Raw genomic sequence first — 19,788 nt, forward strand, 5'->3', positions numbered from 1 at the left:
TTCTTCCTTAAATTTTACAAATTTATGTTGTACTAAAATAGGGAAGCACCATTTCTCCTTCAGAATTGTATAATTATTCAATAATTAAGTCTTCTTGTGATGTAACTTCCAGAAAGTTCAATTACAGATTACTTGTAAAATAATTTGAATATGTAATTTATAAACATATTTGTATAAGTTGTAATTAAAATTATGGTAGTTATAATCTAGAGGGTATCTTTACGCGAATAGAACATAAGATTGATATAAGAAACAAACAAAACTTTTCCATCGTAGAACATAGAAAAATACGGGAGTATTATGCTTTACAATAAACTTCCCAAAGATATAAAGACCCAGGACTCTGTTGCTAAAATTCAAAAAACAACTCCTGAAATATTTATTACAACACTGCTTTTACTCGATAGAGGAATAGATGAATTGCTAACTACATTAAAATTTTACGTGAGGTACAGTAAATCAATGTCATTACTTTGTTTTTAACATTAGATATTTAGCATGTAATTTTTTTTACATGCACTGCAAGTAATAACTACTTAGTCTAACTTTATTTTTAATAATTATATCTTGCAAAATGTGAGGTATAATAATGATGTCATACAAAATGTAAGGTTATAGTGATATCATACAAAATATAAGGCATAATTATTAACCTAGTGTATGTAATTTACATTATTGTTGTTTCTTTTACTTGTGTGTTTATATACAATAGGTGTGTCCACTTCAGATGCGTTGTAATACAGTGCTAAATGTATGAAAATGATTAAAATAAAATACAACAGTTCAATGTTACCAGAAGCTTAAAAATACAACAAGAAAAGAGAGAAAAGTGTACACTTCACACTCACAAACTTGCACACATCGATGCCGTATTCAATTAAAATAATGATTTAAAAAGAGAAAGAAGAAATTTGTTTTCGATGTTGTCATCGCTACTAACCAATTATGCATTATGTGGAGACATGGCTGCCAAATGAGTACTTGAGTCTAAAACTCACTTTTTCTCAAAATTTATCTTCTTAACAATCTTACTTTTAGACAAATTATAGTTTGATATGAGCTTTAAGTAATTTAGAACAATCTAAATATATCTGGCACCATTAACAAAAAAAAAATATATATATTTATTACATTTTTTAGTGTGAAAGTACAATTTAGAACAGGCTATTCGGCTTAATGGCCGGACCATTTTGGTTACAAGTTCTGCTATAAAATTTGCATCATTATAACACAAGAGCAATTCTAGTGATAAAGTCAACATGACTCTAAGGCCGCGACTCTACCCGCAAAGTTGAATAGCATAGAATAAAAGCAATTGTGAATAGCCACTGAAGAAACAACTACAGTAGAAGAGTTCGAGGTAATATGGCGTCGATGTAGGGACAGCCATCTCGAACTCCAGTTTAATTCAATTTTATTATATATATAATAATAATATTAATATTTGCAATGTTCATAGCTGAAGAACAACTAGTTTAACACGGGCGATTTCGGGCAATATGTCAGCGCCATTTTATTTTACAAACTATAGTGCATATCAATTTGGTTAAAACAATTTTAAACTTTATAACAATTTATAGTGTAATAGCTGACATGGCTAATGGCTGCAGCAACTAATTTTTTCAACCACAATAGTGGTTCTAGAACAAGAACAAGAACTACAGTAGAAGGAGATAAGCGATCTAGATTAACGATCTACGTCTCATGAAGAAGGTCCTCGAAATGGACTGTAATGAAACGAAATGTATGAATACTCTTGGATACAAGATAGCGTCTGGATTCGATAAAATGTTTCGAACTCCTATTTCACGCAATTATTTTATTTCTTACAAGTGATATTTTATATTCATTTTCTCTTGTACTCAATTTTATAGTATAGACATACCTTTCTTCAACGTATTTATTCAACATTCAACTTATTTACTTCTAGCAATATACCTTTTAATGCAAGTGGATTCGAGCTATTTTGGTTGCCACTTGTGCCGTGACTTATAAATATTTAATGCAATATAATTTAATACAATTTCTCAACTTTGAGACAATAGTAGTGTAATTGTCGACTTGACCTAAGTACTGTGACTTTAATCTTAAAACCACATAGACTTTACTGAATGAATAAATAAATACTCCTAGTAAATAGTTGCTACAGAAACTCCCAAGCAAACGTGTGTGTTGTCATTGTAGATCTTTCATATTAGTTATTCTTAACTAATAATGGGAAATAAGATTGGCTCTTTTCTTTCAAGATTAATTGATTATCCGATTAAAAGGAAACCAATATGTTTTTATAGGCAAGAAGATTTTACATCTACTGGTAAGTTAAAATAACATGAGAGATAATACGGTGTAAGTTACGCGCTACATTGTAGAAATACTACTATATAATAATCAGTTCCGAAAATTTATATTACATCCATAATTACTACATGGTAAAACATTTTAAAGTGAATTCTGCCAGTGTTATTGTTTTAGTCATAACCTAATGCACAAAATTATTGTTAATTTCGTGTTGAATTGCTACTTTGTAGGCGAACAAATACCCCAGGAAGATCAGACGGACACAAAAGCTACAACAGAATATGACCAACTTGTTAATAAATTTTATCAACGTCTGCTACAGCACAGACGACAGGCTAAACTAATGCAAGAAAGGAATCGACGCTACAGTGTTCTCAAGATAGTGCAACAGTATCCTGGTTGGAATGAACTAACAGTCACCAATCTACATAGCTTATTCTTGCTTTTCGACAACAATCAGAATGGATTGCTGTGTTTCGAAGATTTGTAAGTGTTATGCGATAGATTAGCAGGTGTACAATAAAAGTCCACATATATGTATATATTGATTTGGTGCGATTGAGATGTCCAAAAACGTGTGTCACTTTCAAAGGCCAAAAAAAAAAGAAAATTACGATAGTCAAATTAGTCTTAAGCTCTAGTCACAAACTTTTCAGATCGCTCAGCCAAAGATTTGCGTCAGGCCGACAAAAGTCTATAAGTCTGCGATGTGATAATCCCCTGGTCATCAATGAAGTCCTCTACCATGAAGCGACCGAAATAGCGGCAAAAATGGTAGCTACTGGAAGAGATGTAAGAACAATATGGTGGGTGAGGAGGGGATTCGTACTGCAAACTCGTCTAGAGTTCATATCGTCCTTTAAGTGATTTGTGGTTGTGCATTGTCGTGCAATAGGAAGACACCGTACCGTGTCTGTTGGCCATTGCTGGATGCTTGCAGAAAAGTTTGCGGTACATTTCGTGGAGTTCACAGTAATAGTTTCGCCTCGACGGAGAGATATGAGGGGTCATCCTACCGTATACCACCATACGAGATGAATTCAAGTTCTAAGATTTCCTATTTTAATTTCACAAGTTATTTACCACAGAAATTTGTAACTTTTGTCACTTGTCAACGTAATTCCTCTTTAGATGTATCCATTTTTCGCAACATCTTTGCCATAAGATGTTGTGAAAAATAGATACATCTAAAGAGGGATTATGTTGACAAGTGACAAAAGTTGAGCTCATCCGTGGCTAAGCGGTTAGCGTACGCGCCTTTGGCGTGGGAGGCCCGGGTTCGATTCCCGGCGGGAGCTCATGTGGTTCGGATTCCACGTTAATCAGTAGGTCCACGTCTCATATAGCCTCGCTGCTGAACGGGACGTAAAACTCAACTCAACAAGTGACAAAAGTTACAACTTCTGAGGTAAATAACTTGTGAAATCTGTGTTGACCACTGGGAAATCGCTTATGCGAAAGTGGCCCGACTGGAAAATGAACATCCACACGGAAAGAGTTCTTCATTATCAGAAACAGATAAAAATCGCTAGGAGCGAGGTCTGGCGAGTAGGAGACAGGAGACAACTTCGAAGTTGCTGTTACCCTGAGTTAGAAGTACCTGAGGAACAGAAGTATTACCTTGATGGCAAAGCATGCTAGCAGCTTTCTCGAGTCATTTTATTTACAATGCTATAATGAGTTTAGTCTTCAAAATATGTTCGTAAGATTCAGCCGTCACTGTAGTTCTATCTGGAATGTAATGAAGAAAGAGATTCGAGGTCCCGCCAAGTGAACTTTGTGAAGGACAAACACCATGTGCGTCGATTTCCTCGAAGTTCTCCCGTTTCCTCCACTTTATTCCAGCTTTATCATCCATCTCATCGTCACCGCCTCCTTTATCTTCGGTGTATAATCGTGTGGGATGTTAAACTAAAAATAAAAAAAATGAAATCTTTGAGTTTTACGTCCCACGGTTATGCCTGTTAGACTAAAGGAGACGGTGATGATGAGTGATGAATGAAATGGTGGAATGAAGAATGTGGGAAGAAACGGGAGAACCCCGAGGAAACCCACGCACACGGCGTTTGTCCAAAAACTAAAAATAACATACTTTCTTTGTAATACTGCCGTTTCGTTTCAGGATTGAAAAGCGGTACCTATTTGTCATTCGTTGTGACAATTGAAAAGAACGCACCATTCATGGTGTTGTCACGTATTAACATTGATTAACACATTGCTCAACAGTTAGCATTAGGGGAAGCCACCTTGAACCAACTTTTCACATTTTCAGACCTTCATGAAGAATAGTTTCACCATATCCTAGAAGCTTATATCACACAACCTAATCGACTGGCCTTCATAACAACTTTCTCCCCTCACTCAATCATGTTGTCGGCCCAGCTTGTCCGTAGTCGAGATTATTTAGGTGTATTATCAAACGATCTTCGCTCTTCTTTAAATTTCCACATCCACGAACGAACATTTTTCATATCCGTCATACCTTTAACACATGTTTCAGTGAATTGTCTATAGACTAAATATCGATACGTGTCCCCACTCAGATTGGGAAAACGGGTGATTACACGCTGTTTTTGAATCCTGAACATCACATTTGTAGCACCAAAAACGCGGCGATTGCAGGATCTACGGACACTCCATGGGGCTGTTTTCTATATTAGAAATTTACAGTGTGTCCGTTTATTATAAGATGGGTACCATCCTATCTTCTGTTCACAGTACCTGAAGAAAGTAAAATAGGATAAATTAGAAGTTGAACGCACCTCGTATCAGCAACAACTATTACTCTCTTTGATGAGGTCTTATTACCTTATATAATTATAGGAGTAAGTAGAAGGGTCCATTTCCTTTCATAAGATATAAGTATATTAAGGCTCCTCAAATTTAAGGGTTCTGTCAATGTATCCCTCGCAAAATATAAGAGAAGTATATCACTGTTCTAAGACCTATGGAAAAGAGAATTGAACCTGTATTCAACTATACAACCGTATGTTGTAGTGAAGCCTCATCTCAGAAGATACATTAGATGAATGGTAATATGAATATTTTGACAATTATTTAGTAATAGAAGGAGATAAGTAGAAGTACTCAAATTTACAAAGTTATATATCTGAATCCTAGAGAACGTCTACCAAATTTTGTTTTTCGACAACTCCCAAATGTAATCCTATGCGCAGCTCCCAAATTTTAAGGATGCATCAATGTACCCATAACCTATGAAGAGAGAATTCTCCCCTATACTTACCCATATAGTCATATAACATGTTAAAGACACATCAAAGAACATAAGTTAGTCCAATAACCAATCACGTGGCAATACTAATATCTGTCAATTTTATACCCATGAAAGGGAACGAGATGAAACCTCCGAAATATACAATGGTACATATTTGAGTCGAAAGAACATTTTCCAAATTTTATTCTTGCCCAAATTTAATGGTTGAGCCAATGTACTTTCCCAACTTTTGAAAAAGGAACATCAACCTACTCGTGACTTATGAAAAGAGAATAGATTCTCTATACTCATCTAGATAATTATATAACGTGTTAAAGGTTTATCAAGGAACAAATTCGGCCAATAACTGACCACGTGACAACACTAATATTTGCCAATTTTATGCCCATAAGTGATATATATTTGAGTCGTAGAGAACATTTACCAAATATTATTTATTGACAATTCCCAAATTTAAGGGGTGGTCCTAGAAACTCCTCCCAAAATTTAGGAGCGGAGCATCAATTTACTCTTATGAAAGAGAATGAATCCGTATTTTCATCCATATAACTATATAAGATAATAAGGCCTCATGAAAGACGATAAATAGGTAAAAAATCCTTTGAAATTTACATTGTTCGTTTTTTGTTTTTTTTTACCTATGAAAGGGAACGAGATCAACCACCCAAGCTCTGCTCCTATTTTACCAAACAATTTTTTTTTTTAAATTAGCTATTTCCAAAATTTAATGGGGGTGGTCCTGTACCCCTCCAAAAATTTAGGAATGTGTCAAGGTACCCTCGCCAAAATTTATATAAGGTGGTCCTATGCACCCCTGATCATGGCTCCTGGGCAGACATCATGGGTCCTAAGATAGGGACCCAAGGACATAAAATTTCCCTGAAGTGGCACAAGTACAACTACTGTATTGTATATCGTTGGTTTCTGAAACCTTGTGCCAGTGACAGCTCAACATGTTCTCATGTTCTGATAAACTAGTCAAAAAAGTATTTATTAGTGGAATTGCAGACGAGTTAAGCAACCACAGCATTGTCGTTCGACGTAATCAGTAAGATGAAAAATTTGACCAATGGATGTTACATGAGGTAGTATAAGACGGTGTTTTGAAGGTGTTCTGAGTGCACGGGATAACAAAGCTGATATCCTGCCTTCAATTGTCCTTGTAACGAAAACACAACTGTTACGACAATCTTGAATGGTCAGGACAGTGGTTGGATCGTGATTTTTTTTAAAAAATCGTTTATCCGCATGTGTAGTTGCTGCTATGTCTTTCTCCGTTGAGACGATCATTACAAAGCTGAACTTCATGATATTTACCACTCACTTGTACACAAGCATCCATCAATGGTCAACGGACATGGTGTGTTATGTTGCACGACAATAGACGCCCACATGTTGCTCAACGGCAGTGTAGACTCTCCATGAGTTGCACTGTAAAACCCTTTCTCACCCGTCTTATTCACCTGGTATCTCTCCCAACGACCACCAACACTTGTAGCATCTTGATCACTTTTAACAGGGAAGAAGATCCTTGATGATCAGGCTATGTAACTAGGGGTGCCAACTTTCTGAATTAGGCGAGACATTCTGAATTTTAAGAAAATTTTCAGCGTCTCAAATTAAACCTAAGAGGAATGTACTATATAGGGGACGTCAAATTATACAAAACATTTTTACAAAATATGAGACTGACTAGTTGAATGGTTCATAACCAGTAGAATGGTTCAACAAATCACCAACAAGTTGACGCTACCGTTCTGTGTTTCGTGTGTTTTTGATTTAAATTTTCATTCAATTTTTTCAGAAACATTTCTATTTCTTTGTACTCTTCTTAATACATTGTTCCATGTACAAATTTGGGATTGAGGAAACGGCGATCTGCACATGTTCGATGAATATATCCCGTTTTTAGCTTAAAAGGTGGCAACCCTGTATACAAGGCGTGGTTGAAGACTTCTTCGCATTAGACTCCATATTTCTTTCGTCGTCAAATCCAATCTTGGCTGAGCGAAGGCAAAAGTGTATGACTATATCTGGTAATGCAATATAGTGTGTTGGATATAGTGTCTGGTAATACAATATAGTAATATATACGAGGGTTGATCAGAAAGTAAATTTACAAAGCTGCACAGTGAAACATGTACAGTAGAGCGTCGATTATCTGAAGTAATTGGGGGACATGGGTGTTCGGAAAACTGGTTTGTTCGGATAATCGAACTGTACTGTACTGTACTGTACTTCTACAGCCAGTGCCAAACCGACAGAAGTGTGCTGATTGTTGAAACACAGCGACTGGCGGCTTGGCCGGTCAGCAGCGCCTTATGAAGGCCCCATTAGAAGCAATGTTCCGCCAGCGGTGGCTCAGTGCGGCGACTACTGTGGGAAACTTGGTTTGGGAGTGAGGGGGATGATGGACAGTAGGGTGGGAGAGTACCAGGTGCGAGCGAATACACAGTTCGGTTAAGCGGTCGTTCGGTTGACCGACGTTCGGATAATCGACGCTCTACTGTATATATTATTTCATAAACCAATACAGCCAACAGATAATACACACACTAGGATATTTTTCGACATAGTCTCCACATAGTTGAGGCGCTTGTCGCATCGTGGGACGAGTTTGAAAATTCCCTCCTGGTAAAGACCCTGTTCTTGCGTGTTCAGCCATGTTGCCAGCAAGAAGTGTAGCGAAGTCCTCGTCTGAAGTGAAGCGACGGCTTCCTATGTCCTCCTTTAAGTGTAGGAATAGCTTAAAGTCGCTTGGAGCGAGATCAGGACTGTAGGGAGGGCGAACTGTGTCCAAATTTGTTGACCTCGTGTTGGGTCAGTCACTGCGCTGCTCGTCGGTGACGTTCTCTTTACCAGCCGCAAACTTTCGACATCATTCTGCGACATGCTGACAAGCCATTACAGTTTCTTCGTAAACCTTTACCAGATGCAGATGAATTTCAGCCGCGGTTGCATGCTTCGCCCACAGAAATCGAAGAATTTAGCGGACTTCTCCGGAAGACCAGTTTTCCAAACGAGTCGCCATTTGTGTTTACATACAACTAGCGCCATAGGTGGCGGATGGTTGAAACTGCACAGTTGCCAACTCCATATACTAAAATTACCGCACATTCGTTATTCTTCTATAGCAGACGAAACTCCAGAAATATAGGCTTTGTAACCTTAATTTCTGATACTCCCTCGTACGAATAAAATACCTACATGATATATAAATATGTGGGCCCAGTCAGTGTTTCATTCAGTCTCCTCGATTTCGGGGGAGGGGAATCTAAAGCTCTAGGAAAGAGACCATATTATAATCTTCATGCTACACCAACCTAGGTATATCTTCAAAAATTTTTTGGGGGGGATTCTATACCTTTGGAGGAGAAATTTACCCGAACAAAATGTCTGGATACAACACTGGACACAGAGTATACAGAAAGTTTCTTTTGCATTGGTTTACAGACATTTGGAATATTCTTCAATTATGCGGTATAATTATTAAGTAATGTAGCTTTAAAACAACATCTAAACTTATACATACAGCTCACAGATGACGAGAAGAACCCTAAAACAGGGGCAGCGGGGAAAGGTCAACGACACGGTCAAGTCCATTTTCAGTTTTTGAGGTGTGGTCTATACTTAGATGTCGTCTGCCACTCCGGGTAAAGTTATATGTGTGCTGTTCCGTGGTGTCATTTGAAACCCCCGTGCGAAAAGTGGGCGAGCCCATACCTACGTCACACTACATCTGCTAGGGTTCTTCTCGTCATCTGTGAGCTGTACACATCGCCTTGTTTTTTCATTCCCTCAATATGTATTGCAGTATTACCCTCAACATATTTTGTGGTTTCTATTTAAAATATGAAAGCGCGCAACCAACAGCTGCTCTGACACGGTTACCAAAATTCACAGTAATAAAGTACAGTCATCAATTTATATAACATTTTAGTTTTTTTTTGGTATTGTTAGCTTATATGAATAATATTTTTATTTATTTATTGTCGTGCATTAAATTTATATATTCCAATTGTTTTGTTCAACATCTTGAATTTAATTGTTTTATAAAGTTTGTATGTTCAAGAAGATAGGCTATATTGTCGACAATGTTAATGACTACTCAGAGCCTTCCGAACAAATTGTAATTGTTTGACAAATACAGTATTCCCTAATGGAATTCTGAAGAATATTTCACTAGAAACAAGGTCAGAAGTATTACGATCGATTGGCTAATAAGAACAATATTATATCTCATTCTGATATCAGCAATTAATATATTTAGTGCTAAAGTTGTAATTAAAATTGCGAATGAGCTCTCACGAATTACATTTGAGAGGCTAGAGAGAAATTACAAATTTTACAACCAACGATTGAACACTGAATAAAATATTTTCCACCTGAATGAATCATCTTCAATTCGGCTGAAGCAAATGGGTATCATCAACAAATTTTCACCAAGACGTGTTTGGTAACATCATAGAAAGTAAGTAATAAGGAAAACCAATTATCAGGAAGGATAAAAAGGAATGCAATTGAAGTAATGATTTACAAATAACTAAAATAAAAACTTAGCCAAATTAACAATTATAAGGACGTTTTCAACATGTGTATCAGATTAAGAACTAATGTAAATATAACTAAATGACAATTTAGAAAATTAACAATTTCTTTCCACGAATTGTAGTGGGATTATTCAGGTGCAGTAGCAGGATTCTCATTTGTATTGGTCAGTTCTTAGCTCTTCTACATCTTTATAATGTTTTCATTCTTTTATTTTTCATTTTCAGTTGTGCTGTGCTGGAAAATTTAGGTGATAGAAGAAGCACAGAATTACGAAAATTTCGTTTCGACGAAGCGGACACTGATATGGATGGCTGGATTAGCTACGATGAGTTTCTCGAAGTAGGTTTCTCTAGTTATTCCATTTCTTACATTAATTACTCCACTCACTTCCGGAAAGTTATTTTTTAAAATATATGTATCTACTCAAATGTATGTATACGTATATGCGATCTTTTTTTATACATGTATCTACGTATATGTATCTGATTTTTTGGCATATTCCAGAGCAAATGGCTAAACCTGATTCATGCTATCTTTTATATTTCCTTTGTAATTTTTGTTATTTTTATTAGAGTACGAAGTCGTATGGCAACGGGGAAAATTAATCATAAATACAAGTGGTAAAATTCAACATAACATATTGGGAACATGGCAGTGGCGTACATAATTTTTTGGGGGGTAGCACTAGTTTGAATACTACTACTACTACTACTACTACTACTACTACTACTACTACTACTACTACTACTACTACTACTAATAATAATAATAATAATAATAATAATAATAATAATAATAATAATAATAATAATAATGTTATTCTACAAGAAGAATGATTTGAATTCAGTTATTCAACTATAATATCGGCTGTAATCGCCGTATAGATGTAGTTTATATCTTGGTTTCTTTGTTATCAAATATTGAAAATGAAATGAAATCTGTGAGTTTTACGTCCCACTATTATGCCGGTTAGGCTAAAGGGGACGGTGACGATGAGAGATGAGTGAAATGGTGGAATGAAGAAAGGTGGAGGAAACGGGAGAACCCCGAGAAAACCCATGAGCATGATGTTTGTCCACCACAAAGTCCACACGACGCGAGCTGGGATCAAACCAGGGACCCCAAACACCGGAGGTGAACGCTCTACCACTGAGCCACCGCACCCCCTTATCGAATATTGTTGCAATTGCGTATGTGTTAACGTCTCTAGCGTATGAATAGAAACGCGGAGGAGCTTTCGATGAAAATTTTCGCATATGAAAAAAAAATCCTTCCTTCACCGAGAATGTTAGAATAACGGGTCATTGTTTAAAACAGTGTTGACAATAATTCCAATCCACTAGATCATGCCAGAGACAAAAATATAAGAAGTATACTGTATTAAAGTTTTTTCTTTAAAAAAAAAACTGTGGATCATTTTTCTAATGCTCTAATTGTCGCCAAAGCATGCATCATACTGCTCTGGTTGTACCTGAAGTAAAACAAGTTTTGAATTAATGTCAACGCTATAAGGCCCGGAGACAAGAGGAAATTTCGAAAAATTCCCAAGTAATGCCATACTTGCGTAACATAAACCAGAAATTTCCACACACCTCCTGACTTTTATACCTTACGGCAGTAGCGTAACGCAAATATATCAGACCTCCCGCAGGATTATTTTTGGGCCCCTCTTCCAATGCCCATTAACTTCCCACTATATCATGTCCCTGTAGAAGACAGTGGCTTATAAATCATAATTAACATAGTGACTATGGAATATAATTAAATTTCAAGTAAAATTAATGCTCATAAAAAAAAAGCAAACGAACTGCTGAATTTCGAAGTTCATTTGAAGCGGTGTAATCTTCTATTATTTTTTCTTCAAATATTTCTATTATATTATTTACGTCTATAGCTCTTGTTCTCTCACATTCAACATTTAAAATACTGAGACTGGTGAACCGCTCTTGAGATATGGAATTCCGTAAATAGTTCTTTATCAGTTTTAATTTTGACAAAGATCTCTCCGCTGCAGAAACACTCATTGGTAAGACCAGAATTTAGAAAAAAGCTGTGCATACACCGGGAATGCTAGAAGCCAAAGTATAGTTATCTATTAAGGTGGATCACTAGGTGTTCTTGGTGCTATGCTGAACGCTGCTTGAATAGTCCGGCGTTGCCAGATAGTGTCGAGTGTTTACTGATGCCAGATAATATAGGAAGTAATCATGGAATTCTGCTTTGATACTTACTGAAGAAATTAATTTTCGATTCTTACCGCAATTCACAGCTAAGTTCCACTTCTCGAACTGCAACGCTAGAATCCAGGAATTTTCTTATTGTGACTACCACAGTAAACGTACAAATTTGGCAACAACGCATTATGGCGTTCTGCGCAAGTTTCTTTTCAAAATCTATTTCCTTAAATATAGATTAATATTCAAATAAAATGTGAAACATAACACGAAAAATGATCAAATAATATATTTATTTCATAATGAGAACAATATTTTAAAATATTTTACACATACAAATAAACATTTCATAAACTGAGCACTTCTAGTATTAAGATCTAACAGCAAGTGCCATCTTGTGTGCTCATTGTAAGACGAATCAGATATTTTCTTTTATTTGTCACCTTTTTCGATATCAAAAGCAGTGGCGTATTTACGATTTTGTTTCGGGAGGGGCTTTGCTAACTTTCGGGGGGGGGCTTTGCCTGGAAATGTGAAAATTCTGCAAGATATTTCATTTACTTTACTATACTAAGTAAGATTTCGGGGGGGGCTTAAGCCCGGAAGACATCCCCCTAAATACGCCACTGATCAGAAGATATAACCAAATGAATCAGTGTCTTGTGTTGTAGCTGAAACATAACTGTATCTTATAGTACAATATTTACATATATGTAGTATATGTATAGTTACATATACTACATATATTTACATATATATATATAGTATATGTAACGTTTCATTGCGCAGTAATTAAGGGAATGAGGTAAAATATGTATTGACTTCCGGGTGGTGATCCACCTTAATAGGAGATATGCTAATTCCCGAATTATTGTTTTCAACTTTATTTCATTGTATAATACCAATTTGAAATCGCAACAATGAAAGTTATAAAGGTTCTGAAATGAATGTAGTAATAGGGATACGTATTCCTTTTGCTTAAATTTTTGCGCCAAAAAGAGACACTTTCAGCACATTTTATTTTATTTACTTATTTAAGAAGAAGAACACAACAGGTTATTCTACCCAATTACAGTGTTCATACCAGTGTTACATAGAATATCTATAATATATTTGCGAAATCTATTCTGACCCATACTAGGTATATCCAGAACATTTTTACATTTACTCAGTTTGTTGTAGACTGCACCCATCCTCCACGTTGGTGACTGTTTTGTTGCATTTGTTCGAGATTTCTTACAATAAAAGAAATTTCCATTGCCCACACGTATGTTTTCATTGGGTACCCTGAGATGAAAGGCAGAGACCAAATCCTTACTATTTAATTTGTTATTTAATATTTTGTACAAGAATATCATGTCATTTAACACTCTTCTGTGATTGAGAGACATTGTGTTAAAATTGTCATTAAGAGAAGTACTATTTTCATATGTGGGGAAGATGCCTGTTCTCTTGTACACCAGAAACCGCAGAAATTTATTTTGAACTCTTTCTATTCTAATAGTGTCTTTCTTCGTGTGGGGGTTCCATATAATAGACGCATATTGTAATTTTGATCTAACAAATGAAAAATATAATTTCAGTAAAACATTCGATTTATTAAATTCTCTTCCCATTCTCAAAATGAATCCAAGATTTTTGTTTGCGTCATTTACAATTTGATTTATATGATGCTCAAACGATAGTTTGTTATCATATATTACACCCAAATCTTTGATAGTTTGTTCCCCCTTTAACTCTTTACCATCTATCTTATATTGAAATTTAACAACATTCCGTTTCTTAGTGAAGGACACGGTTTTGCATTTATCTGAATTTATGTTTAACAAGTTGCTCTTGCACCATTCTTTTACTCTGTCTAGATCCTCCTGCAAACTGACACAGTCCTGTGCTGTTGTAATTCTCCTATATAATTTTAGATCGTCTGCATAAAGTAGTTTATGTGATGTTTTAATACAATTAGGAAGGTCATTAATGAATATTATAAAAAGTAACGGCCCTAAATTAGATCCTTGTGGGACTCCAGAAAATTGAATATATTCAAATGATCTACATTGTACAGTCGGTAGCAAAATTATTTTTCCTTAATCCTCGAGCGCTAAGATGATTTTTAAAACTGATCCTTCATCCAGAGATTTATCTTCATCCAGAGCATATTTTTCCTTTCCTAAAGTAAATAATATTATTCAGGGAAATGGATATTCCGTATTTAGCTCTGCAACCAGTTTTGTTGCTTATAGTTTTTGACATTTTCTTCGTGGTGGGCCCCCAAACTCTCATAGCCCCCCCCCGCACTGCAGACCCCGCGGGCCCCTTAGTTACGCGACTGCCTTACAGCATTGGAACTTGCCTATCATTTAAAAACAAACTTCCATTACGATTATTAATAAAGTACGGTACGGCTTATAGGCTATATCTGGGACAATTATAACCAACGCAATGGTAAAAAAGAGAATTGCATCCGCCATTTTGAAAAAGTCTTGCAATATTGACTCCGTTCCTCATATGTCTGGATGTATATCGTTAAGACTTACACTATTTGAATAGTATTTCATTACGAAAAGAACGAGGTGGAAATCTTTGTATAATAATCACAATAGATGCTAGGCCTACTGTTGGTTGAATGTCTCATTTAACAGTGTATTGATACATATGATTCAACAGGGTTTGAGAGTGCCTTAATTAATATTATACTTGATATTTAACAATTTTTATTAACCTCGAATTATGATGTATTGAGGAAAATGTTGAAATTTAAACCCAAAATTCTAGACCGTCACACGTAAAAAATGCCTACAATATTGACACTGGATGTAGTTATATTGCGTAAAAACTGTTTGCATTAACAAGATTATCTTTTTATCTATTAAATATTAAAAAAATATTTAACAATTGTAATAGGGTATACTTTTTAAACTGATGATTCTGCGTCAGCTGCGAAGAATGGCAGGTACATTATTTGAGTTGATTTTTAGTTTAGCGTCCCTTTCAGCAGCGAGGCTATATGAGTCGTGGAGCTACAGCTTAGTGTTGGATCCGAACCACATGAACTTCTGCTGAGAAGCGAACCCGTGTCTTCCACTCGAAAGGTGCGTACGCTAACCGCTTAGCCAAGGAGGAGCTCAGGTATATTATTTGAAAAATGAACCAAATAGTATTTTACTTTGTTACGCTTTTTAATACTTATATTGAAATAATGTTGTTGTTACAGTGATGTTGAACACTCATATTCATATTCACCCACAGCAGCTATTCGTAAAAAATGGCGTGTTTACCTTGTAGAGAAGTGTAATATTTAAGAACAAATCTAGTTTTCTATTTGTCGAGCGGGAAACCAAACATTGCAACCTAAAAAAAAAAAAATATTTAAAATTGAGGTTCTAAATTATTTATTTTACACTTTAGACTTCCAGAAACAAAAAAAAAAAAAAAAAAAAAGCAGTTTTGAGCGATGACATTTTTTAAATGTAAGGGCAGTCACTTTGAAAAGTAAGCTGTTGAATTTTTCTACTAATCTCAAGCTATCTTATTATTACATTTGGTATTTAATCACGAAGCAGGCTTATTCATAATGTTCGGTTCTAGTCACAAAGCAGTCAGCTTGATTTGCTTGCTTTTCAACTGAAAAAGAACTAAATTTTCAAATTGAGATCTAACTAAAGAATATATATAGCTTCGGCTCACGAAGAGCTATAGCTGGCTGTAACATTCTGTAACACTTTGGGGCGCTCTTCATAGAAGTTAACTACCACTCCAAGTGAATGCGATGCAAGCCACCACCGCTAAACCACCGGGGAGTTAGATTTAAACAGAGGGACATTAAGTCAGGCGATCTTTGCGGCTAAGCTATTCATCCTGAACGCGATGACCAATTTGTCTTAATAGTTCAGTCACCTACTGATATCCACGGAAGTGTTCTGGATTGAAAGAGCTTTACGAGCGTCTTTCCTAATTAGGAAGAATGAATAAGTAATGGCATAGTTGAGTATCTGTGTTGCGAATAGGCCTATCTATTTACAATCTTCAATGGAGAAATCTTTTCTGATACATGTATTCTAAACACTACCCGCCTTATCCAGAGTCGTTTTCATATATGATTAGTGTCATACTAAAACCCTGACTACTGCAGGAAACATATGTTGATCGAACTCTTTAGCATGTCACTAATCACACGTGAAAACGACTCTGCATAAGGCCCTACATGTCACAATCACTTTTACTACAATTATTTAGGACAAATCAATCCAATGGGTTAGTTCCAGACCAATACGAGAAATTTGTCAATTCAGATACCTAACTAGAGAACAGGATTTGTTGTGCAAAGATTGGATCCGTGTGTGCTTTTGCCACAGCAAACTCGCTCTTTATATGGATATAATTTCTCGAAGTACAATATCCCTAAGATAAATCAGTCATTAAGAAAGACGTCTGCTATTGCGATAAGTATTGTTGGCAATGGCTACATCCTCTCTTGTTGCAGACTTCAGACGTCCACTCCACCGTCGTATGGAAGATTCCGGTATGACGTGCATTGAATTCTGGCGCTCTCATCACACTTAGTTAATGTCATATAAGCCCCTTCCTATTTGAGAGAAACATGAATTCAAGATGGTGGCCATGATCCCACAGCATCGTTTTCACAGAAGGATGTGTTCACAATTAAATCTCACTGTGTATCAGAGCTATACATACAATAGAAGTCGAAAATCCGAATTAATTGAGACCACAGGTAGTTCGGATTTTCGAAAATGACCAAGAAAATGTTATTTAGGTTTAAATATACTGTACGGTATGCTCTTTTATTGATACAGTGGTTATACAGTACATACAGTAATTACAATACCGTACATAAGGCTACTTACATTTTATGTTTCTCACAAAAAAAAAAAAAAAAAAAAAGACTGCTCGTATACTAAATTACACTGCTTTTTGTAACTCACATTTAAAACTTAACTTGTATAGGCCTAAGGGAAAATAAAAATTAAAATATGCATGACAAACAATTACATATGAATGAGCTTTTGTAACAATACTGACTTCACACAACTCCAACGGACAACCCTATTGTTTGTTTATCACTAGCGCTAAAACAAAATGTAAAAAGCTTCTAGGGACCGAGTTCGGATTATCGACGTCTTATTGTATATGCTTATCCAAGAAACTTCTGCTAACCCCGGGTGACAACCAGTCAATCAAATTAGGTCACTATCATTATTAAAAAAAAAAAAAAAAAAAAAAAAAAAAAAAATCCGCGATGAGTTGCCATGCATTCGTGGATGGTATAAATGGACCAGCGAATGAGATATTATGCTGTAATTTTACAGGTTCTAACAATTTGCAATGTCAAACCTATGTCGCGAATTCTAAGAGAGATTTTTTTTTCAGCTGGTGTACAACTTTGACCAACAGGAAGGAGATGAATTAACAGGACTTGCAAAAACTTGCACAGATATCGCTGAGGACATCAAATTCGTAACAAGCCTTTCGGTTGGAGAGCAGCTCGAATATGGGTTATTCTGAAAAGGAAGACATCTTTCTGTATTTCATTCTGTTACTTACAGTTATTAGTTGATGCATTATTATTGTGGTTTGTTGTATTACTTACGAAGAAAAGCGTTGGTGGAAAACATACCTTCCATTTCTGTAATAATAAATTAGTATTAAATGCTAATGTCTGTCAACTGACTTACAAATAAAAGAAATGTTGTTTCTAAATGTTAAATATTATTTTTAGTCACCCTGTATGCGCATCCACTGTCAAAAGTGCTATAAAGTATGAATTATTATTATTGCTATTATTAGTATTTGTTTGTCGTTTATGGGCTGCATATTAATCGATAATTCACATCTGGAAGCATAGAAAAAGAAATGTTTATGCGCACTGGCGTCTCTGGCATCTAAAATGGGGGGCATCAAAGAAAGTGATTTAAATGTTACTATAGCCCAACCTCTTCATTATCTTCGATTCCATTTGTTACGTTTCTGCTTACCTTTATGGACCACCTGAGGTATATCAAGAACTCTGTTATAATCGTTTCATAGCCTGAATATTATGTTCAAATAAATATTATTTATATGTTATTTTGTCGTTAGTAAATAAATTAAATTAGAATATTCAATATTTTGTACTTCAAAATATTGGGGGACGCGTACCTCTCATCCCCCGCCAGAGACGCCCGTATTTATACGTAGTTTATTCGGCATATGCATAGTAGGAGAGACCGGGGCACGTTTTCCAACTGGCTTTAGTTCTGAAAGGATCCGGTAGATCGCTCCTGCGGGTGGACTAGCTGAAGCAGCAAAGCTTGGCACGCCATCTACGCAAGTTTCAGTTAAGTAGATGTGTTGACGTAGGCAGGGGATCTAGTGAAATCATTTTTTCGAAGATGATCTGCATTAAAACTTAAAGTAAATGTACTAGCCTTAAACGTACTGCTTTGACATTGCATGTACTAAAGATGGTGTTCTTTTACGTAATGATTGTTTGTTTTGGAAATAATATACACCATTACTAGTCAAGGTTTTGTTGAAGTTCAAAAATTGCGATGGGGCAGGTTTTCCAACAACATACGGGGCACATATTCCAATATTTTTCCGTACTCAGTCAGTTTCCCTATATTGTAATAGGACAATAACAAATGCATGTAGGGCCTACTGTGTAAAGAAATCTCCGAAATAGCAATGTATGGTACAAAATACGTAGCCCTTGACCAGGCACGCAATTCTATGCTGACTTTTTTTTCTTTAAAAATGACGTCCGAAGCCCCCTCGAAATATCGAAGCGGCTGTGGCTCTATCCCTTCCCCCCCATACCGCCTCTGGTTTTACAGTAATGAGGACATATCGTCTCTGTGTTTTCAGTGATCAAGACAATATTTAAATAGTCGGTATGTTGAGGAAAATCAAAATAAAACATACCACCTCTGCTTTTTTTTTCACTTCGAACACTTGAGTATGGGATTACGAATTCTAAAATTACGTACTATAAATTTGTGTGGCTATAGTAACATTAACAAGAAAAGGTGAACGCAATGCATAGAAGAAAAGTGTGAAGTGACAAAAGTCGGGAAAATAGTCCCATAAATGTAGCTTTTATGTAAAGAACATTAAAATTTGGACGTTGTAACCAACGCTAAAGTGAAATTTACAACCTAGGAACTCTACAAAACTTACTTCTGACCTTATTTTGGTAAAAACCCGATTCTCACTTTGCGGCCCACGTTAATATGAGTTTCGGATAAAATATTCCCATTGAACGACTGCGGTGGTGAAATTATGGAAAAGATAATAGTTTGCAAAATAAAGACAGATAACTTAGAAATAACATAAGCTAATATTAACCGAAAGGTCCATGTTAGCGGAGTGCGCCACCATCTTGTCAGTTACAAAAAGTAAAAAAACTTTAACGTAACTAATGTACAACAATCATTAACCCTGTTGAGTAATAATATTTATTTATTCATTTACTTACTTTTGTAATTGGTGAAAAACACAAAAGCAACGGGTGCAAGGTGAGTTCCTTTTCTGTAT

At 35.8% G+C, this 19,788-nt stretch overlaps 1 protein-coding gene across 1 annotated transcript; it reads left to right on the forward strand.

Moving 5' to 3' along the window:
* The first annotated feature begins 1,425 nt into the window (after positions 1 to 1,425).
* On the forward strand, positions 1,426 to 17,973 carry LOC145694353 (EF-hand domain-containing protein D1-like). Its single transcript, XM_081770488.1, has 4 exons — positions 1,426 to 2,314; positions 2,529 to 2,784; positions 10,309 to 10,423; positions 17,644 to 17,973. The coding sequence occupies exons 1-4, from the start codon at positions 2,215 to 2,217 to the stop codon at positions 17,776 to 17,778; spliced, it is 606 nt and encodes a 201-aa protein (XP_081626614.1). The 5' UTR covers positions 1,426 to 2,214; the 3' UTR covers positions 17,779 to 17,973.
* The last annotated feature ends 1,815 nt before the right edge of the window (positions 17,974 to 19,788 follow it).

The sequence above is a fragment of the Thermobia domestica genome, chromosome 9 (assembly GCF_964235325.1).
Source record: "Thermobia domestica chromosome 9, izTheDome1.hap1.1, whole genome shotgun sequence".
Lineage (NCBI taxonomy): Eukaryota > Metazoa > Arthropoda > Insecta > Zygentoma > Lepismatidae > Thermobia > Thermobia domestica.